This window comes from Siphateles boraxobius, unplaced genomic scaffold (genome assembly GCF_051911475.1).
Source record: "Siphateles boraxobius isolate OS27281-9 unplaced genomic scaffold, OSU_SipBor_1 8, whole genome shotgun sequence".
NCBI classification, from domain to species: Eukaryota; Metazoa; Chordata; class Actinopteri; order Cypriniformes; family Leuciscidae; genus Siphateles; species Siphateles boraxobius.
Genome location: NW_027509208.1, coordinates 36,428,003 through 36,451,815, shown reverse-complemented (window position 1 = coordinate 36,451,815; position 23,813 = coordinate 36,428,003). Strand labels below are relative to the sequence as shown.

Below are 23,813 nucleotides of genomic sequence, written 5' to 3'. Positions count from 1 at the left end.
GAACATAATTACAGTAATATGATGTCTTAATTTAATCAAACATATTTAAACAGCGTTATTAATAGGCCTAATACATAATATACCCAAAATATTTTGCGAAGTTCCTTTTAGATTTTAAGTGTAGCATGTGCTAGAGATCGAGATTACTTGTATATTTTTATTTTAATTGTTAATGTTAACTGTCCCTAAGGACCCATCAGCTTAAATTTATACAAAAAAAAATACTTCATATAATTGTATATTAATTTAGTCAGTTTTGCTGAATGTGTCTATTTTGTCAATTTGTCATGGATAGTTACTGTGTCAGTAGTCTGAATTGTGCCTTTGTACTATTTATACTCTAGTAAGAGTGTGTGAACAGCAATTTTCCCCCTTAATAACAAAATAGACTTTACTGGAACAAAGCTTCATTTAATAAGAAATAATGACATTGCTCTGGCATTATTCACTGTTTGATGTTCTGCCTGTGGCAGAATCATTGCTCTTGGCTCGTGTTTATAGTCAGGCCTGTGCAGGTGTGGTTAGCTATTAGGTAATTGCCAGATTAGTAGCTAGATTAGTAATGATGAAATAGAATTCCAAGATCGTATGCAAATGTATCGCTTTAGGTGCAATATGATGACCCGTGTACTCACTGAACTAATAAATGCAGTCTGATGTAAACTAAATTTTAAAATGTTTAATAACAATAATGATAGATTGTCACACAAGCACAGCATAGACATGCAACAAATTATTTAATAAATCATATTCATTATTTTATGCCAGCTGCTTTTTAGACAGCTTCAATCATGCATGAAAAGACAAATGCATTAAAAGTTCCCCCAAAAATTTAAATTCGGTTATTACTTACTCCAAACCTGTATGAGTTTCTTTCGTCTGTTGAACACACAAGAAGATATTTCAAAGAATGTTGGTAGCCAAACAGTTGACGGCTGCCTTCTAGAGTAGGAAGAAAATACTATGGAAGTCAATGGGGAGCAAAAACTGTACGGTTACCAACTTTCTTTAAAATATCTTCTTTAGTGTTCCACAGTCAAAAAGAAACTCAGGTTTAGAAGAACATGAGGGTGAATTCTCATTTTTGGGTGAACTATCCCTTTAAAACTTGAATTCATCCATTTTTTTAAACAATAATGATTATTTTCTTTCATCTTAAATCTGCATAAATACGCACATATGTGCAATTGTTTGCATGAAATCCTGCTATTAAATAATAATCAGAAGTCACAGGAGCTGTCTGAAGAACAGAACATCTTGCGTCTGCGCACATGCACTGTTTGAACCGTTGCATCATGGTTCTGTCCGCAGGTGGTGGCCCTGGGAGAGGTGGCTGATGGGACGGTGGTCACAGTGATGGCTGGGAATGATGAGAATTATTCAGCTGAGCTCAGGAATGCCTCAGGAGTTATGAAAAACCAGGTGGCCCGCTTCAACGACCTGCGCTTTGTGGGCCGAAGCGGAAGAGGTCAGTCCACTTTTTGAGAAATGTTGAAATGATTTAAATCCCTTATCGTGCAGGTTTACATTGGGAATGTATTTATACCCAGGGTGTTTTGCATTTGTGCAGAAAATCAAAAATGAGCTTAACTGTCACTCAAAAGTTTGGCCACACCTTTTTTATTATTACTGCTTTCGTGTTAGAGTATTACGGACATGGTGATGGAAAAAAATAAAAGTTGGAAAAATAATAAGACTCTCGCAAAATGTTTGTGTTCCCCCAAGAAACTTTTGTTCTTTGCGAGTGAACACAAACATTTTGCGAGCGAACGCAAAGGTTTCTCGGGGGAGCACAAAACATTTGCAAGGGAACGCAAAAGCATTGCCAAATCATTTTTCCTCCCATCTCAAATTGTATATTTTTTTCTTCACCATGTCCCTTTTGGGGGTCTGTAGAATATTGGTAGCTATCAAATCATGAACTAACCAAACATGCTACATTCCTGTATGTTAAACAAATCGGGCTGTTAAACCGTATTAAAGGTGTTCACATGGATATTGGACACTTGAGGTTTTCCTTCACTATTTCGCCCAACTCATTCAATTTGTAATTAATTTATTTTAATTAAAATGCAGTCAAAGCCCTCACCGCGTTCTCCTAGCTAGCTAGACCTATATACAGTATCAGTAAAATAATGCAAAAAAAGTTCTACACTCTAAAAAATACTGTGAGTATCAAGCAGGAGATACATTTAAAGATTAGTTAAAATGCACAATTACAGTACAAAATTGATATGTAGGACCAATTTATATTTAACTACAAAATGAATTGAAAGTATTATACAATAACTTTTACATCATACGGTTTTGAACATCATGAGAAACTTAATGTCCAAACAATGCACTTTACTCCTGTTTACACAGGCTTACCATATTCCAGATTATATTATCACACCATGCGTTTTTCTATTAAGCTTAATCACTTTGTGTTTATCTACACTTGCACAATGTCATGTGGAGAAATCCTCCAGGGAGGTTTGGTAACAGAGGCACGCGGTCAAACAGGGACACATGACATTCTTAGAATAATTATAGTCAGTCTGTGTACTGAGCTATCAGTTACGAGCCAACACCGTTGTGAAACCACATCACCCCGGTGGCGGTAAGAATGCACTCATTAAATTACAGGTCTGTCTGCGTTCTGCACTAAGATTTCTCATACCATCGACGGCAACTTAGGCGCCTGCGTAGCGGTCTTCGGTGTGTTGGTTAATTTTGTATATTGCTCAGATTATTTTTTAAGGGTAAAGCGTTAAATTCTTTGCTTTTAGAATCACTGCATGAAATTGTAAAAATAATCATTCTTGAAAAAGCCTATTATTTTCTCCATTGGGAAATACCGATAATTTATTAAACTTTAAAGATAGCATTACCGTGAGCTATGAGGTTGTTAATCAATAGTATTTGTTTCTGTTCAAGCCATCAGCATGACTTATTTCAGTTTTTTTTTAATCGTGTTTAACAATCATGGTGGAAAACTACATTAGCCATGATCCTGTACAGAAAATTCCACCAATCAAAGAGTCGCCACAAACAAAACTCGCCAAAAGAGCTCTTTAGCTCCTCCAACTCCCATGAGGCACTATGAATGACATCATTTAATCTTGAGTCTGCATACTGCATATACGTAAATGGAAACTGTGCATTAAACTTCAAATATATTGTTTTTATATATATAATCAATATTTTTAAATGAGTATGTTTTAGTAGTTTTTAATTTGATTATGCTGTTCACAATGCTTCATGGGTTTGTAGTTTTAAGTAAAAAAAAAAATTCAAATATAGTTTTGCTTCAAAATCGAAGTTTGCAATATTATGATTCACCTCATAGCTGGTTGGCTTGTTTCTTGGCTAAAACGCTTTAACGAAGACTATTTTGAAATCCATATGGGAGAAATAAATGAAAAAGGTAGCCACACCCCCAAACTTACACCATTGGTTTAGTCTATATAGTTCTATATTTAGACAGACTAACCTGCAAATAACTTATTTATTGTTGTCTCTGCATGGGGGGAAGTGAAGAATTGCACTCTACACAACATTTAGTTAAAAAAAATTGTTTAAAACTTGTACACTCCATAAAAAGTTTGAATAGAAATATTTTGGTTCCTTGATTCTTAAAGCTTCATGATTTTTGACACTTGGGCATTTATTTAATTTAATTTTTGATTTATTAGATTCCAGGGCAAGATGACATATTGTATTACCAATATGTTCAAATTATTTTTACATAATGAGAGCCATTTGGTTGTATTTAATTCTATTTTATGATCACAAATCTTATGAATTCACTGTCAGCAGATCTGTGCTGCTGTGTTGTGCTGAGATTCCACGCGTCTTGCCAGCTGTTTCCCATCGTTGCCAAAGTATTCCACCCACTACTTCCTGTCTCCCCAGCAAACCAGGGGCATTCATGAGTAGGAACCATTGGAGCGTCATGTTAATCCCTTGTTCCCCTGTATTAAACCACCAGAGAGCACAAATTGTCTGGAAACAGTGTTTAGGGAAGTGAGCTGTCTAGATTGCCGATGCCACAGTTTAGCGTCACACAATTTTCCAGCAGCCCACTGTCATGTTCATGTTCTGAGAGCAACAAACAGTAGTACAAAATGATGCTGAAGTCATTATTGCTAAAATCTTTAAATATCCCCCGGATTATATAAACTCAAGGAGCTCAGTCTTGCTTTGACACTGAGTAAAGCCCTTCAATGTTTCTGTGTTTGCACAGGGAAGAGCTTCACCCTGACGATTACAGTATTCACAAACCCACCGCAAGTGGCCACTTACCACAGAGCCATTAAGGTCACGGTGGACGGACCGCGGGAGCCCAGGAGTGAGTACACCTTATATTACATACGGCTGTGACTAACCACATCCACGAGGCCTGTCATCACGTCCACCTCTCTGTTGGGCCGCAATCGCACCTCATCAAAGGCTTGCGGTCATTCGTGCATGAGCTAGTGATTGATTTATTTATTTTCTGATTTCTGCCTCAATCGGTTTGTCGTGAAATGATTGCCCAAGAAATTCTCTCAGGGTAGACAGATTGATGGCTTAAATTTTGCTTTGAACAGACTGGAGACTTGGTTTCAGGATTGCTATTACTATTGGGAAATACAGTATATATATATATATCCAATGAAGTCAGCATTAGTCATGGAAGGGATTGTGGTACTTTTTCATATTTTCTGTTTAACATACAAATAGAGTTATGATTTTTTCAGTTTTATGTTTAAAAATAAGTACCACAAACCCTTCCATGACTAATGCTGAATTCATTGGATATATATATATATATATATATATATATATATATATATATATATATATATATATATATATATATATATATATATATATACTATAATTTCTGAGAGAAATGGGATATTCAGTGGAATAACTGAATGCTTTTGCAAAGTTGTGAAACATCTTGTATGTGACGAGAGAGGAAAAACTTCACGTAGCATGTGCCCTCCAATTCATGAACGAATCACCAGATATGGTTCTTTTCAATGAATCAGTTGAGCCAATTGGTGAATCATTTTTAATCAAACACTGTCATTGGATTGAATCAGTCAGACAACTCACTTCCTCATTGAATCGTTAGTCTAACTTACTGAACTGCAGATTATTGTGTCTTTATTTTAAGGGGGCATAGTTACACGTTACTTACTATTAATAACAGTAAATTATGCGTAATTACAAGCAACTAACCCAAAACCAAATTGTAACCTTAACCTTAACTCTATAGTAAGTACATGTAGTTACTCCATACAGTGTACCTTAAATATCCCCTTAAAATCAAGTGTCACCCTGTGTCCTATTTAAAATGAGTCAAGAGCCATTACTGTGATACTTTTAGAAAGCTAGAAAAGTTTGTAAGGTTAGAGAAACTGAGATGAGTCCATTCTGGCTAGTTGTTTATATGACGTTACATATAGATAAAGATATATATTTTATATATATATATATATATTAAAATTAAATTAATTGTAAGACAGATATTAATATTCTTATAGTGAAAAAATTCATCAGTGCATGTTTTTCCATTGATTATTTTTTTTGGTCTTTGTAATCGTCAAATATTAAAAAAATAAAATAATAATTATATATATAATATTTAAACATTTTATTTAGTTATGAATGTTTAAATTCCCTTTAAATATTATTTTAATAATATGTATATTATAAAATAATATTTATTATGATGAATGATTAATAAATATTTGCTATAATTAATACATATTTTTTTGGTAATAAGTATTTTTGGATGTTTTATTTTGATTATATAATTCTTTTTTCTCTCTCCAACATAAACGCCTGTGGGAAACACTGCAACGAATTGTGCACCAACAAAATAAACAGCTAATTTCGACTATAGAGACTTGACACTTTTGCGAGTTGTTTCTGGTAGCGGCTGGTCAGTCAGTGTTCTCTTAATCAGCTGTCTGTCTGAGCATTAGGTTAGTGTCTGCACAGAGGTTCTACCGCGGTAACATTGTGCTTGCATCAGCTTGTTTTAATGGCACTTATAAAACAGTGAAAAAAAATCTACTACATCTGTCAGTGCCAACTGGTCTGGCAAGCAGCTGTTTTACTTTATTATGAAAAATATATACTTTCGTCTTGGCTTAGAAATCAAGCCTATCACATCCCTAACAACATTTCTGCCTCTCTTTTTCTCTCTGACTTTCAGACTATTCTCAATGAACACATATGGTACTAGTATTTAGAGACTGTATATGGTCTTGATTCTTCATTGTATTACAATGGCCTCTAGCAACTACAGGCCTCGTCTTTGATGTTGAAGACTTCCTCTATTTCTGCCTTATCTATAAGTGAAGTTTTTGAAAGGCTTGCAGGCCGTGTTATTGTGCGTAGGAACAGATGACAGGGTTTTTTTAACGGGTGGCTTTTTGTGTAGCGCTGATCTGATATTGGAAAGCTTCTGTCTCGGCTTACAATATGCTGTCAGATTGCAATTAAGAATACCACGTCTCTGATAGACCGAAAGATTTCACATTTCACAGTTTTAAAGTTTAGTGCATATATTGCACAGTATTGTCGGTATACTGCTTATTATTTTTTAAAAGAAGTATGTGAAACAGTATGCAGCGTTAAAGGGACAGTTCATCCAAAAATTAAAATTTTGTCATCATTTACTCACCCTCATTTTGTTTCAAACCTGTATGACTTTCTTTTTCTGTTAAACACAAAAGAAGATATTTTGAAGAATGTTGGTAACCAGACAGTGGATGGTAACCATTGACTTCCATAGTATTTTAATTTTAATTTTATTTTTTGGACATCCTTGATTTCACCAGTTCGTTCATCACACTGGAAATGAAAGTTAAAGTGCAATGCATTGTTGGATTCCGTATTAAATGCAGTGAGTTATTGTTGTATACTGAAATAGCATACTAACATACTACTACTGCAGTATATAGTATGTATACTGTGAATAATATGCCAATTTTCTTTATGCATATATAATATTTACCATGGTAAATACTGTGTGCAATACTGTGTCCCATAATAGAATGCAATGGACTTGACCTTTCCTTTCTAGTCACAATTGTTAAAATAAAGTTTTTTTATTATTATTATTATCAATGTTGAAACAGTTGTGTTACTTAATATTTTTGTGGAAACCATTATACATTCCGTTCAGAATTCTTTGAAATAGAAAGTTCAAAAGAAAAGCATTTATTTTAAATATATATATTTTTAGTAACAATAAAGACTCAACTGATCTTTTGATCAATTTAATGTATCCTTGATGAAAAAAAATATTCATTTTTTTTTCTGCCCCTAAACTTTTGAACAGAAGTGTGTATATTATATATATATATATATATATATATATATATATATATATATATATATATATATATATTAATATTTTAGGGCCTACATAACAATAAAGTATTAATTTGTCCTGTAATTTAAGCTGTCTATTTAATAAACTGATATAATTATGCATTTTTAACTATTATTGAAAGTGTCCCATAATTCTATGCACTGGACTTGACCTTTCCTTTCCAACCACAATTGTTACAGTAACTGGTAACTCGACACCACTTGCCTGAATTGAACATGCAATGTGATGAGGTCATGTGACTAACATAGAGAGCTACATGTAGCTGTGACCTTTCGGGTAAAAAAAGGGGTAATATGCCATATTTTTCTAAAAAGACAGTAAGGCAACAAGACAATTCTGAATCCAATGATCGTGTCACATCCTGTCTACTGAGAATCTTCCATCTGATGGATTTTTGAAGGCAGCATAGATGTATCCTCCATTGCCTTTGATTTCCCACAATCCTGTATTTTTTATGGAAAATACCTACTTTTAATGTAATTTATTGCAAGAAACTGCTATAATTTCGTTAGGTGCCTTCACATTCAAACACTACGGCTGTGTTCGAAATCGCCCCCTATACCCTCTTTCACTATTTCCTACAGTACTCCACTAATATAGTCCACTTGACGGAGTGAATTAAAATGAGTGAGTGAATCCGGACACTGAGTGCGGCTATTTATCTTGATATCTGTCATGGAAACTAGCATGCATAAACTTTAATTAAATAACATAATAATCAATTAAAAAGGAAATTATACCTGTGATATTACGCTATAGCCACATTGGACAAGCGCTTTGGAAAATGGATGGATGGATGATTTAGCTGCGACGCCATCTTCTGGTGAGACGTGGGAATTCATTCGGCATGACCTTCACAGTGCATTTTGGGTATTCACTTGCTGTTGAGCATACATTGGTTGTACACTCGTTGCCTTGGTGCATTACGGGATTGATTGAGTGCACTCGATAACAACAAGTCGGCTGCCTAAGCTTTCAGACACGGTTTAAATACCAGAGTATTGAAACATCTACTATACAAGAACTTTGCTGGTGTTTGGAAATATTCTAAATACTTACTGCAATTAAAAGAGAGAGCAGTCATGCAACACATACAGCTACGACATCAATTAAGCAGAGACAAGGAAACCAATGAACCCAGAAATAAATGCGCAGAGTATTGGTCAAACATCACCTGCGCTCTGAGCATGTGCAGATGTCAATGCGTTCGCTATGGGACTAGTCACATATGCCCTCTTAATAATTTCACATTTCGCACTGATTTTATCGAAGAACGCCTCATTTACAATTCTGCCTCATTAAACCTCAAATTGGCATTAATGAGCAGGTAATTTGGGAAGAGGCCCGTCTCGAACGTTTGGACAATGCCTACAGTGTGCCGTCAGAATGTCCTGATGGAACATCTCTATGTGTTTATATTTTTTGAGAATCATAGAAATAACTGTTACATGTTTTTGTACATCAAATTATTATTATTTCAGTCAAAATATCCTCATTATGTCCAGTACAGGTGGCTGTAATGCTCGTTTGGGTCGTGTTTTTCCTCGTCCACAACACAGGCCTCATTCTGAGGCTGATATCCAGTACAGGAAGCGTATTAATTTGTTTGTGTGTTTAATAGATCTTGATGGGTGCCATATGAACTGTGAATCAATAGGGCCAGGAAAGCGCTAGACAACGAGAGCGTTGAGTATTTCTCTGTGACAGACGTCTCTCAGTGAGTTTGCTTCTTGATTGGCTCACACATGGGTTTTTTTTTTTTGCCAGAAGTGCTCAGCTCAAGTCCATACACCTGTTTTTTATTGCAGTTGTATCATAACAGTGCATGCTGTCCTAACATTTGAATTGAATTATGGAGAGAGTGTTTTTTGTTATTTTAAAGGTTATTGCTGGAATGAGAGTCATGGATATGTCATAGCTACTTGTTGCTAAATGGCTGCCATTCGATCGTTTTTAAGTTGCAAGGTCAATATTTCTAGATGTATCCATTTGAGGGACACCTTTGCACTTTATTTCTTCCAATAAAAATGTTTAAACATAAAATAACTGTTCAAAAGTTTGGGGTTGGTAACTTTCGGTAATTTTTTTTTCATTGGTAAATTTTTTTCATGATTTTGATTCTCACCAAGGCTGCATTTGCTGGATCAAAAATACAGTAAAAACAGTTATATTTTACAGTAGTGATAATATTAAAGAATTTAAATAACTGTTTTCTATTTTAAAATATTTTAAAATGTAATTTATTAATGTGATGGTAAAGCTGAATTTTCAGCATCATTACTCCAGTCTTCAGTGTCACATGATCCTTCAGAAATCATTCTGATAATATGATGATTTGATGCTCAAGAAACATTTCTGATTATTATCAGTTGAAAACAGTTGAATTTCTGATGAATAGAGAGTTCATTTATTTGAAAAATATTTTCTAAAAGTCTTTCACTTTTGATTAATTTAATGTGTCCTTGCTGAATAAAAGTATTAATTTCTATGATTTTTAAAATACTTGTATGATATATTATATGTTGTTTGAAAAACATTTAATTAAAAAAGTGATACCAATAAATAAGAAATGTACAGATATGGTGTGATTTCAGAAACACTTAAGCATGTATGTTCCTCGTATAGTTGACTCGGGGGAAAAAGTGGTATAAAATTAAAACAGATTTTATTGGTTACTTCAAACTATGCCTTAATAATTCCAGCAATGCAATATAATGTGTATCTTTGCAATACATTGTGCTTTTCTATCTTTCACTATATGAAATGTCTGTTCCTTCGGAATCATACCCATGGCTTTAGAAGAAAACTCCTTGTCCTTTTTTTTCTTTTTCTTTTTTTTTTTGAAAAGGCAAAAGTGCAGAAAGTTTTCTATGTTAGGGTTAGAGTAAGGATAGAGTATATAGTTTGTACAGTATAAAAATCATTATGTCTATGGAAAGTCCCCGTTAAACATGGACACCCAAAATGTGTGGTTTTGTGTTTTTCCTGGTAAACCCTACATTATGGGGACAAAATGTCGGCAATATCCGAAATCCTTGTCCTTGTGGGGACATTTTTTGATCCCCATGAGGAAAACGGCTTATAAATCATACTAAGTGATGTTTTTTTTTTAAATGTAAAAATGCAGAAAGTTTTTTGTGTACCCATCGTTTAGGGGTAGGGTTAGTGTAAGGGGATAAAATATATAGTTTGTACAGTATAAAAATCATTATGTCTATGGAAAGTCCCCATAAAAAATGAAAACATTTTTTATTAAATGTAAAAAATGCAGAAAGGTTTCTGTGAGAGTTGTGATTAGGGGTAGAGGATAGAATACACAGTTTGTACATGATAAATATATATGGAAAGTCTCCATACAACATGGAAACCCAACTTCTGTGTGAGTGTGTGTGTGTGTGTGGGGGGGGGGGGGGTTGTGTGTCTAATAGCACTCATTAAGTGTCATTTGATCTAATAGTCGGGGTGGAGTTGGTTAAACTAACATACCTGCGTAATTATGGATTCAGTGTTAGACTGTCACTCTGTGTAACACCTCTAGGAAGTGCTCTATGCATCTTTGTCTTTCCACAGCTCAATCACAGCAGTCAAACAGCGCAACTGTTAGAAGTCACAGAGACCGCAAGTAAATCTGCTCAAAATCCCCTTTCAAGCGAATTTGCTTGAAGCTAAAATCCCAAATCTGACACGGGTCTCATTGTTTTGACAATCTCACACATCAACAAGTTGAAAGGGGATAATCATTTATCCTTAGCAATAACAGCAGCTGATATTACAGCAAAAAAAAAAAAAAAAATAGAGATCTCGTGGCACTCCTTTCAAAACAGACCACACAAGACTGATAGACATTATTTAACCTTACGATGAATGTAAAAAGAAGTCGGTTTCACTTAGCAGAGGCGTCACTTTGGGGCAAGTTAAGTTTACAATGGGAACTGCTCACATAAACCCAACCAAAACAAGAGAGGAGAAGAAGAGAAAACCAGAACCGCAGGCTCGATCCGTTCAGACTGTGTGTGAAGGTGCCAACCGCCGAGGTTGTGTGTGTTTGCGTCTGGTTTGGATAGTTGCTGCGTATATCAGTGCTGCATCATTAGAAGTCGAGAAATACTGATGGCGCCCTGTTCCGAGTCACACTGCTTTCATATCCGCATGGAGGTGATGAAGAAGTGTGCCTGCGGTTTGAAAAGGGCTGAGGGCCCTGTGTGTGTGTGTGTGTGTGTGTGTCTGTACCCCTTCCCTGCTTGGCTTTCCTCCTAAATGCTGAAATGTAAAGACCACACAGACACCTGGCAACACTCCACAACAGCCTGGCTTTTTCCTCCCACTTTCCTTTTTCTCCTTCCCCTCTCTGATTTTCTTTTCCAGTTTATTCCGTTCTTCCGCTGACTTTCTCAAAAACCCTGTTGATGACGGCCGGTGATGAATTTCCATAATATCCGGGCAGCCCCAACTAGCATATGTGCGTCGTCCGGACGTCTATTCGATGTGAGATCTGTAAGATGTCTAAAACATTCCCTGTCGAACGTTTCAATGACGTTCGGCAGATGATTTTGTGAAATTTGCTGTGGCCTCGTCCACAGGTAGTGATGTCATATATGAATATTTGTTATGGGAGAAAAACGGCTTCACTGACGGAGACAGATGGTGAAGATGGCCTTCTCTCAAATACAAATTTTCTTTATTTTTTACTTTTTTCATGCTGAAATATTTAACACACAACACGAGAGAGAATCGATTACACGGAAGAGAATTTATGAAAATCTGTTTTAAAATCTAAAATCCAATATTAGTTTTAAATAATTTTTATTTTTTTCTTATCGTATATACACTAACAGTCAAAAGTTTTTTAATGTTTTTAAAAGAAGTCACTTATGGTCACCAAGGCTGCATTTATTTGATTAAAAAAACACAGTAAAACAGTAATATTGTGAAATGTTATTAAAAATAACTGTTTTTTAATACATTTTAAAATGTCATTTTTTTTCCCCTGTGATGGCAAAGCTGAATTTTCGAGAAGGGTCTGTCTGCGTCCCACAGTACTACAAAACATGTCCTTGCCAGTTTACTACAATTTACACCACATGTGAAGAAACAAGCGTGGATGTCATTAACTGAAACTATTTTTGAAGTAAATTATTTTATGTTTTCTGTAAGGTTTGTAAGGCTAAGTTATATTGCTTCGGAATCTACAAAGTGAGGAAAGTTTAGTAGAAGAAGAGCGGTACTAGTAATGATAGTTACGTCTGAAATTGCATACTATCTTAGGTACTTATTTTAAATAAGAAATGACTTAACGTATTTTCTAAAAACAGTATTTTCTATAGTATGAATGTGTGTAGTATGAATGTAATTCGGTCCTACCATGTGACCTACCAGCGTCAGTTGTGTTACTTCACTGCCATTCACAAATCCTCTCCCATGGTCTCATATGGTCTCGTATGCACACATCAGAATCTCACGGAAAGTAGGCCGTCCGGGTACTTTTAGCCTATACTCTTTTAGTAATGTGAATTCAGACATACCTCTTTTGTCACATACTGTTTTTCACCTGTATAGTAGGGAAGTTTGGGATTTCGGATGCGCCGATTCCAGAGGGAGGTGCTCGGATGACATTGAAGGTTTCATTGTAGGGGGTGTGGTTTGTGGTACTGCTCAATTATTATCAGTTATTATTGGTGCTTAATTATTAATAATGGTTCTTATTATTATCAATGTGGAAAACAGTTTTTGCTGCTTAATATTTTTGTGGGAAATTATAAATTTTTTTCAGGATTCTTTGATGAATAGAAAGTTCAATGAACAGCATTTAGAAATCTTGTTAATTTTAACATTGTAAGGTCTTTACTCTGTCCTTACTAAATAAAAATATGGTATTTAAAAAAAAAAATCTTATTTACCCCAGACTGTCTCTTTTGAATGGTAGTGTATCACGGTTTCCAATAAAAAAGTATATATATATATATATATATATATATATATATATATATATATATATATATATTTAAATGTTTTATTTTAATCAATTAAAATAATGTTATATATATTATATATTTATATATTGTATATTATATATTTATATTATTATTTAGTTTTTTTATTGTTACATTTTATTTATTAAGTAGACATTTGGCATTTGATTGCATCTCCCTGCAAGTCACAGTTTAATTGGCGTGTCCTACATTCATCAGTCCCTGTGTCCATTGCTCATTACCATCAGAATTCATTATCGGTTCATCAGTGTTTGTTTAGGTTTCCTTGTCCAAACAGCCTTTCATGCTGTTCTTCGAATAGTCCAAAAACCCTTGGATCATATATTTCACACTCATTTCATTTTTTTTCATCAATTGTTCTTGGATCAGTTGAAGTGGCCATACAGACTCCCCTGTCATCAAAGGAAGCCTGAAAACAGGAATTACTCCATTATAATTCTCTTTGCTCTGTGATACTCAACCTGAGATAAGATCTGTGTCAGCTGGAGACTGGGCCACATCCCACAGGGCCATTTAAACATCTGGAATGAATGTGTTAGCGCTTCCGCTCTGTGATTGGACAGGGAAGTGCTAGCTATCGAAAATCTCACTCCTCTGGCTGGGGGATGACAGGAATTTTTGGGACTTTCCCTCCAGCAGTGATTTCATCTGGTTTCCTGGTTCTCTTAAATACATCTCCTCATACAGATGATGTCCTTGTGCTCATTCCTTTACTGAATGTCACTAAGTTATTTTCGGGATCCTGAAAGTGTCATGAAGCCCCAATTTCAGCAGGGGCACAATTACAATACGATACAGGTGTACGATACAATTTTGAAAAATGCTTCCAAAAAATAGGCATGGAAATCTGTGTTCCAGCCACTAATTATCAAATTAAAACAGCAAAAAAAACAAAAGAATACATGCATATCAATAAATATCTGTAAGTTTGTATTTTGCATTTGTATTCTTCATTGCTTTCCTGGATTATTTTGACATTATTATACCATTGTTTTAATTTACACTCACAAGTTATGTTGTCAAGGTACCAAAATTTCAATACCAATACAAGTCATTTTTTGAATTAAGAACTTATTTTTGTCCCTTTTTGTCTCATCCCTTGGTTATCACTGTCAATCACCTCAGTTTCCAATTCAACCGCGCATTTAAATACGGCTGTCACTTTGCAGTGTACTTAGCAGCATGAATAACGAAACTTGTATTCAGATTGCAAGAGAACAAGCCTCCGTTTATCATCACTAAGACTGTCAATCTCTAAACCACAAACTCACTGAATTCTGATATCTTGTGAAAACCCCTGTTATAATAAAAAAGCTGTTTTAATTGTACAATGAATCTCTTGTTTACATTGTTTACACTGCTCACGTTGAACAAAAGTCTTGAAAAATTCTAACTAATCACTACTGACTAGCCCCTCTGATATGCCATTGCGTTCATGCACTCAACAGAAATGATGGCTACAATGCTCAACGCTTGTAAAAACATGCTGTAAATAGAAACCTTTGACGCTTAGAGAGCGTCTAAGCGAGAGTGTTTGAAAACAGTGTCTATTAGCGGGTACTGAATATACCCGGTACTACTGGTACTGCAAAAGTGCTGATACTTTTTTTAAATACCGGAACATCTGACAACCCTCCTCACAAGTCATTTGTAATGTCGATACTACCGCCGTAGCGGTAGAAGCAAATTGTCTTCCATCATGCATGACTATTAATGTCTCAAAATTATGTTTTAGTGCTTAATTTTGGTCATTTTAAGCCATTATTTTTTATATAGAGAGAGGACAGAATAGAGAGAGGACAGAAATTGATGGGAAGAAGAGGAAGAAACAAAAGCAGGAAATGCACTACCCACTAGGCCAAAGCTCAAAAAAAAAATGTATTTTAATGATACATTGTCATAGCTTTTCACATAACTGTGAGGGAGAGACCATTATTTAGTTATTAACTATATTTTATCAGATGTTCTTCATTCAAAGCTGACTTCCAGTGTCAGCTACCCTGAGGCAACCTGTTCAAAAGTACAGTACAAAAGTACTTGTGATCTCTTTAACACTCGTTCCTGGTTTTGTATTTTATCCACACCATTGGGATTGAACCTAAAACCTTTGTGTTAGCAGCCCAGATTGTTAACCACTTGGCTGCCCCCACCCCCAAGAGATGCTTCTTGGGCGAGCAAATGTAACCAGATACATTATCCAAACTAAGGTGGCTACATATTCTCAATGGACAGAATCAAAAACAAGCCACTTAACATTCCAAAACTCTTGCTGAAAATTCCCATTGTTTGCAAATCCAAATCCATCTCTGGTGTACCCATTACCTGTATGTGGTCTTATTGTAACTTCTGCTCTGGTGATTCTCAAAAATCTAAATATCACCCCTCGCAAATCTGTCTTCAGGGAGGCTTTAGCAGTACGGATGCACATCGAACACTCGAAATTTACTGGTGATCAGAGTCCGTCGTCTCTCAGAGCGCAGAACATTGTGTTTTATATCAGTCTCTTTGAAATACAGCCGCACAAAGCACATCTTTGTCCATTTTATTTCCCCAGCAAGATTTATGTCAGGACCACTGTCTGGATTCAGCTTGTCACAAAAAATTATAGCATACAAATTGGCTTTGTGTGAAAAGGTATGGTTTGCTCAAACGCTGCACTTCCTGGGAGGTTGAGTTATGCTAGCTTTTAGCTATTACATGTGTTACGTTGCTTGCAAGTTCAAAGGCAGGAGTGCAATGCAACAATGTCCTGAAGTTACACTCAGAGTCAAGGTAATGATTTTTCCATTAGCTGTAATGTTTTCATTGAGGTGAAATACTTTATTATTGTCTCTATAGTTTTGTATGCTTCTATAGAAGACATGCGTGAAATTAAAGATGAAGTGTGTAATTTCTGCACCATTTGGGGAACCAAATGGAAATAATGGACGAATGTTTTCAAACTGGTTTTTCAAACACTTCTTGAGCATTAGTCTGTAAAACACACTGCAAAAAAGGATGTGCTTACTCTATTTTTGTGTTGGTTATAGTACAAATATCTATACTGCAAAAATGTGATTTTTCTCCCTCAGTATTTGTCTTGTTTTCTATTACAAATATCTAAATAATCTTAAAATAAGATACATTTAACTGAGAAAGACTTTGAAAAATGAATGACTTCGTATCCTGAAAATGTATCAAAATTAAGTAAATTTATGCTTAAAACAATTGGGGGAAAACTGTTAATAAGGTGAGACAAATAATCTTGTTTTCCCTTTGAATTAAATGTATTTTTCTTACTCCACTGACAGATGGTTTTACTTGTTGTTATGCATGAACTCACTTAGTCATTTTGCTCCTCAAGCAAATGTATCTTGATTCAAGAATGTTTACACTGTAAAAAAAAAAGTTGCTGCCTTAAATTTGTAAGTACAATCAACTTGGATATTTAAGTAATTTCAACTTAAATTATCTTAAACTGACTTGAATCTTGTATAACTTGAAAATTGCTTAACTTATTTTGATGAGTTAAAGCAATGTTAAAACATGTTGTCATAACTTATTGATCACATCATTTTTACAGTGTATGACTTACAGTTGTCTTTGTGTATTAAGATAGAAGAAAGGATTTTAAGGTTTAAACTGAACACACTTCATAGTTTATATTCTAGACATACTAAAGCACTTTAATGATTTGATTATGAAACTGTTCTGAGTGTGTTTGCTGCTTCTCTTTGTTCTCCTGGCACAGGTCGGTTAGTCGAGATATAGAGGTAGATCGCTCTTTCGGTGCCAACTGGAGCCCTGCCAACTCCAGCAGGAGTTTTTCTCTTTCTCCTGTTTGATATTTACTTTACGGCCTTCTCAGAAAAAAAACGGCTGAAGTCTGAGGGAGACACTGGACCATTTTAATGTGGAAAAAGGGGCTAGTTGTGTATTGGGCCGCGCTGCTGTCTTATCCCTCTTCTAATTTGCCGAGAATAGACTTGAGGCTATATGGACTCTTAAACGCTCCTGTTATAGCTTTCCAGAAAGGTGCTGGCCAGTGTCATCAGGCATCCTATACAGAGGAAGCACATGCGGTCTTGTATTATAAGCGTTTCGTCTTGTCTGGGAAGGTTGAATGTTTAATGTGCGCCAACAGAATGTTATTATTTGCCAAGCATAGCACTTCATTGTCAAAGCCAAATCCCCGCCCTGATGGGGCAGATTAATAGATGATATTTTAAGAACATGGAATATGTAATATTTGATTTTTTTATGGAAATTAAATTAGATTCGGTTTAAATCCATATGGCAGAGTCACGGTAAATTGTGGCTTGAAAGTCTCAAATGCCATGGGGCATAATGAAAGCTCTTATAAAGAGGGGAAATGGAACACCTGTCTCATAGTCAAACGTACGCCATACATATACATCATAGATTGGCTAACGTTTTCATGCTAGGAGATATAATCAGGAAGAACCACTTAAAAAATGTTTAAGTGCAGGCTGAGAGGTCCTTTGCATGCAATCACATTATTAGCGCAAGGAACAAGCTGATTGGCCTCTGCTGATCATGTAGCCATTGAGATTGCTTACTCAACATTTAAATAGTCTGCTTCATTGTTTTCTGTATGCTATTCCTGCAGGGCGCTTTCAGAGTTCCCCTGAAACCCTCCACCTCCCCCAGCTCCACCTGCCTAGATCTGCTATGGATTTATGTATGTCTATTTATGCAGCAGCATATCTTACATGCTCACATCAGCACGTCTGTGTATCTTTTAGCTGTAGCAAGTCCATACTTACTCTGCAGAAACATTAATCAACAGCAGCAGCGTAGGAGAACTAGTCAGCTAAGACAAATACATTAACACTGCACGTTCCGACACGTAGAGACAACCCTTTTAGACTATGCGCTGGGTGTGCCGACCATTTTTTCCCGTCGTTAAACTAGCAAAAGTGGTTTCGGCCACGCCCTAAGTACACTTGCGCCGTGCACTTTAGACCATGCACTTAGATCGCTAAAATAGGGCCCTTTGTGTGTATGGTGGTTACGGCCCTGGTGCATAATTAAACAAATTGGACTTGTTATGATAATAATAATAATAATAATGAAAACCAGATCATTGAACATCGTTACATTGCTATTTTCATAACTGAAATTTTTACTTTTAACTTAAGTAATTACATTAAAGATTTTTGTTACATTTAGGGTAAGTGCAAATGTGTTTAATTAATTTCTTAAATTATCTTTATCCATAGTATGTGAGTCTTGAATCATATTCAGAAGAACCAGTTCATAAGAATTATTTGTTCGTAAATCGGACTACATGTTGTAGATTTGTTTTTACATGCAGCCCCTGAGGAGCAGAATAACTGCGAGTAACTGCTGTAATATGCAAAACACTTGTGGTGTATCTTGTCAGAAATATATAAATACAAGTTATTATGTGGTGGTCAGTTTTATTGATGGCAGTATATTGATTGCAGGGCACAGGCCGAAGCTGGATGACTCTCCGAAGGCCGGACTGTTCTCCGACCGTCTCAGTGAACTAGAGCGTATCCGGCAGACCACCATGAGGGTTACCGTGCCAACACAAACACCACGGCCCTCGCTTAGCAGCCCCAACTCCTTCACACCTCAGGGCCAGACGCAGATCACAGGTATGAGATAGAAACACACTGCGTATTCTATTCTTATCTATTCTATTCTATTCAGAAAGGTGCAGCTGACTCCACATTTAAAGAAGTGACAGCAAAAACAATTACAGTATATCACTCTTATTAGATGTTTAATATATATATATATATATATATTAGGGCTGCCAAATCGATTAATCGCGATTTATCGCATGTAAAATAAAAGTTTGTGTTTATATAATATATGTGTGTGTATATGTATATATATACTCACACACACAAGTGTGTGTGTGTGTGTGTGTGTGTGTGTGTGTGTGTGTGTGTGTGTGTGTGTGTGTGTGTGTGTGTGTGTGTGTGTGTGTGTGTGTGTGTGTGTGTGTGTGTGTGTGTGTCATCCCCACAGCCACAGGACAATCCGTTTAGAGAATGGATGAATGGATATTATATTTAATTGTTTACATTTATGCATTTGGCAGATGCTTTTATCCAAGTCAACTTACATTGCATTCAAGGTATATGCGTGCATGCTCTATTGTGTGAACTATAGGTACAGTATACAGGACATATATATTTGTTTTATATGTCCTTGTAATTCATCAAAAACCCAAGTAATGTTAATTTACAGATGTGCACATATTTCTTACGTTCCTGTTTTATTGTTATGATCTGCACACAAAACCAAAACCATGAAGTTCATCGCTAACCTGTCAGTCACAATTGTTGTTTGATTTATTATATTTTCTCATCCACCCAAGCAATTCAGCATATATGGTGTGTGTGTGTCACTGTTAGTGTCTATTCGTCTAAGCTGAAATTGCACACTGCAACATGATGGACAAGTGGAAACCGAGTGTGGACAGCCTAGGGCAGAAGTTGTGTCACTGTGAGAGAACAGGATATCACCTGTCCTTAATTACTGCTCGGAGAGCGCATGTCCTGTACTCTGGGTCCTGTTACTGCACTGCTCCAAAGCCAGGGGACTGAATCTGAGAAGAAATGCACTGCACCTTGTTGACTTTAGCAATTATATGCCTGCTTTTAAACTGATATTTGGCATGACAGAGAGCTTGAATGAGGCATGAAATATGTCAGCTCAGACAAACATTTGTGAATGCTTTCATTTAAATAATTTACCCAAGGGATTATATTTGCACAAGGCTTCATATAAGTACACAAGGCTTCTATGACAGACAGACAAATATAAATAGATGAAGAATTGCAATTTATGTTCAGTTTAATTAAATTACAGTAATGAAAAGATTTACTGATTAATTAAAGGGTTAGTTGACTAAAAATGAAAACTTTGTAATTATTTACTCGCCCTCATGTCGCTATTTGTGAATAAAAGCTTAACCCTTTTGTATCCTTATGGACATTTTTGTCTGTTTCAGTTTAGTTTTTTTGACCACTTTGCCTGTGTTAATGCTAACTGCATAAAATTTGGCACAGGTGTTCATTTTTATTGGAATTTTACTATTTCACCGCCATTTCCTTTAAAAAATTTATTTTGCTCTAGGTACAAAAAATACTTCCTCTCAGCGCCTTTTGATCAAAAATATCCCCATTGAAACCCTTTAAAACGGCAATTTTTAATCCCAGGGCCATTTAACTATAAAATTATGTAATCTTTGTTAAAGGGATAGTTCACCCAAAAATGAAAATTCTGTCAGTATTTACTCACCCTCATGTTGTTCCAACCCCGTAAGACCTTCTTTCACGTTCGGAACACGAATTAAGATATTTTTGATGAAATCTGAGAGTTGGATCACTCCTCCATAGGCTTCTTCAGGGATTGAAACTTGCCGACCCCGAAAAGTTATTAAAGACATCGTTAAAATAGTCCAAGTGACTCCAGTGGCTCAATCTTAAGTTTATCAAGCGACGAAAATACTTTTTGTGCGCAAAAACAAACAAAAATAACGACTTTATTTCAACTATTCATTTCCTTCTCTGTTGGCCTCTAGTCAGTTAACGTAGTGTAATTGCGTAGAGCTACGTCACACGTAGGCTCACTATTGGCCGACACTGGTCATGTGTGTGATGCGTGTGACGTACAACAACAGAAGCTTACGCTATTACACTAGTGAACTGACTCGAGGCCCACAGAGAAGGACATGAATAGTTGAAATAACTATTATAATAACTATTCTGTCGTTATTTTTGTTTGTTTTTTGCGCACAAAAAGTATTCTTGTCATTTAATAAACTTAGGATTGAGCCACTGTAGTCACTTGGACTATTTTAACAATGTCTTTAATAACTTTTGGGGAAACAAGTGTCAATCCCTGAAGAAGCCTATGGAGGAATGATCCAGCTCACAGATTTAATCAAAAATATCTTAATTCGTGTTCCAAAGATGAACGAAGGTCTTACGGGGTTTGAACAACATGAGGGCAAGTAATTACTGACAGAATTTTCATTTTTGGGTGAACTGTCCCTTTAAGAGGCTTTCATTCTTGTTGGCCAGGCTTCAAAATTAAAACATTTACTATTTTTTACCAGATGCTGCCATGTTTGGCCTATAGAGCAATAACTCAATGTATTTATGTTTTATGCTTCTGCATATTATAGAGCCAATTGGGTCAATTATGCAACGATAATTGTGTGGGTGTGTTTGTATGGATGTCAGAGTGTGGTTGGTATGTGTGTTATAACAAAAAATATGTATGTGTGTGTGTACATGTGTGTGTTTGTAATATTGAGAGAGAAAAACTAAACTGCAAATAACAAATCCAATCAATGTGTGCACCAGTGGAGTTTTGCTGGCACCCAATGGGGAAAATCTGTTACTGCGCCCAAACAAAATCTTACCGAAAGCTCATTTCTTGAGATATCAACCTCAAATTTGGAACACAACTTATTTAGATTTATGGCTTTGATTTTCTAGCCATTTTAGTGTTAAACTTGTTTCATAAAATATATATTTTATATAAAATAATGTTCATAAATCATTTTCATGAACTTAAACCTATATAACTTTTTTGGGGATTTACTTTTTTTTTTTTCTTTTGCTTCAGCAATAATCTGCCAAGGTTCTTCTTTAAAATGAGACCACACTTGTGCCGACAACTGACAACTCTGTGCTCCCAAGCTTCAAATTTTTATGACAGTTTTTTGACACAGGCATTTTTGTCCTCTATGGACCTATGCGTAACTTTTTTTTAATTGATGCACAAGGGTTAAATTAAATCTGTTTATCATGTAAGAAAATTTGGACTAAACGACTGAAATCATATGGATTAGTTTTACGATTTTGAGTAAATGGTGACGGAAAATTTCATTTTTGTATGAACTATCCCTTAAATTGCATATATTCGTGTTTGGTGAGAACCCTCCCCAGATGAAGATAATTCAAATATATTAGTATGGCAGATGAATAAATCATTGAATAGACATTACAAAATTAGCTTTAGAAGTCAACATATTGTTTATTTCCGTATCACTGAACATAAGCCTGTCAAAAAAATTACATAGACTTTGTCCTCACAATGGAAGTCAATGGGAACCGAAACCTTTAAGTTACCAACTTTCTTTAAAATATCTTATTTTGTGTTCCACAGAAGTCATACAGGTTTGGAATGACATGAGGAGTAAATGACGACAGAATTTTCATTTTTGGGTGAGCCTTTTAACTGTGGTCTTGTCTTTGACCTGTTCTCTGTTTGTACCTTTAGATCCACGCCAGGCTCAATCTTCCCCACCTTGGTCATACGACCAGACGTACCCGTCGTACCTGAGTCCCATGGCCTCCCCGTCTGTGCACTCCACCACTCCGCTGTCGTCCAGCCGGGCCACAGGACTGCCCTCCATCAGCGATGTGCCCAGACGCCTTCCAGGTAACCTCCAGCCTCAGACCTACAGCAGGTGCGCCCCCTACCCCTCGCGTCCAACACTGCAGTGGGCAGGGGGGTGGGCACGTGTGTTATGGTGATTTGCACATTTCGAAGATTTGGGGTTTGTGTGAATTAAGCACCTTTAAAAGATATTTAGAAATTAAGATTTCAGATTTCATTTACTTAAAAGTAAAGAGATATTATTGACAATTTTTTTAAATCTTAAATGTCACTTTTATAATAACTTTAAGCCGTATTTGCATACGAAATAAGCATGTTTGTGCTGAAAACAATTAGAGTAACTCATGGGCAGCACTATTTCAATGAATTTTGAAATGAGTATGCACCACCAAGCAGAATTGCCAAAATAGTAACTGTTTTCATATAGGTTTCCAGAAAACTGCCATTCATTTTGAGGGAAATCAGTCTACCAATGTCTTACTTATTGTCTCCAAATGAGATTTAAGTATTTTATCATTAAGAAAAATACACACTTTACCTTTAACTTTACCTACACCACTTTTTTTTACTGAAATAGAAAACTATTTGCAAATTATAACAGATTATAACGTCTATTGCAGCCCTTGACGCAACGCCAAAAAAAACTTGTATTCAGTGTTATTTTAATATAATTTATATGTGCTATAATAGTTTTTATTAATATTTTGAACTAACTTTTGTTTTTATATTTTAATTTTAATTTTATGTAATTTTGTTAACACGGTTAGTGAAAAAGATTCTGGTTTTTGCACTGAAATTTACACAAAAGTGTTGCAAATGTTTTGTAAATTCGCTCCTAGATTTGTTGGATGAAAGTTTAATCAGATTAATGAGAAACACACATGAACCTAAAAAAAACACACAAAAAAACAATTGGGGCTTCGTTTTGGTAGGGCTATTTTCTGAAATTATCATTTTTCTGTAATGGTCTGTCAATCATATTAAACAAATTATAGCTTTAAATTTCAAAGTCATAATTCGTAAGAAACATAATCTCAAATTCACTCGAT

At 35.5% G+C, this 23,813-nt stretch overlaps 1 protein-coding gene across 6 annotated transcripts in view; it reads left to right on the top strand.

The window, feature by feature from the left end:
• Positions 1-23,813, top strand: part of runx2b (RUNX family transcription factor 2b) — a 57,604-nt gene that overhangs the window by 20,931 nt on the left and 12,860 nt on the right. For 2 of the 6 annotated variants that reach the window (XM_077221223.1, XM_077221222.1), the window contains 5 exons: positions 1,312-1,468; positions 4,229-4,333; positions 17,981-18,052; positions 18,822-18,995; positions 22,645-22,806. In XM_077221223.1, coding sequence (XP_077077338.1) covers positions 1,312-1,468; positions 4,229-4,333; positions 17,981-18,052; positions 18,822-18,995; positions 22,645-22,806 — 670 coding nt within the window. Of the gene's footprint in view, positions 1-1,311; positions 1,469-4,228; positions 4,334-17,980; positions 18,053-18,821; positions 18,996-22,644; positions 22,835-23,813 lie in introns of all 6 variants that reach the window. The other 4 variants (XM_077221226.1, XM_077221227.1, XM_077221224.1 and 1 more) reach the window with 4 other exon arrangements.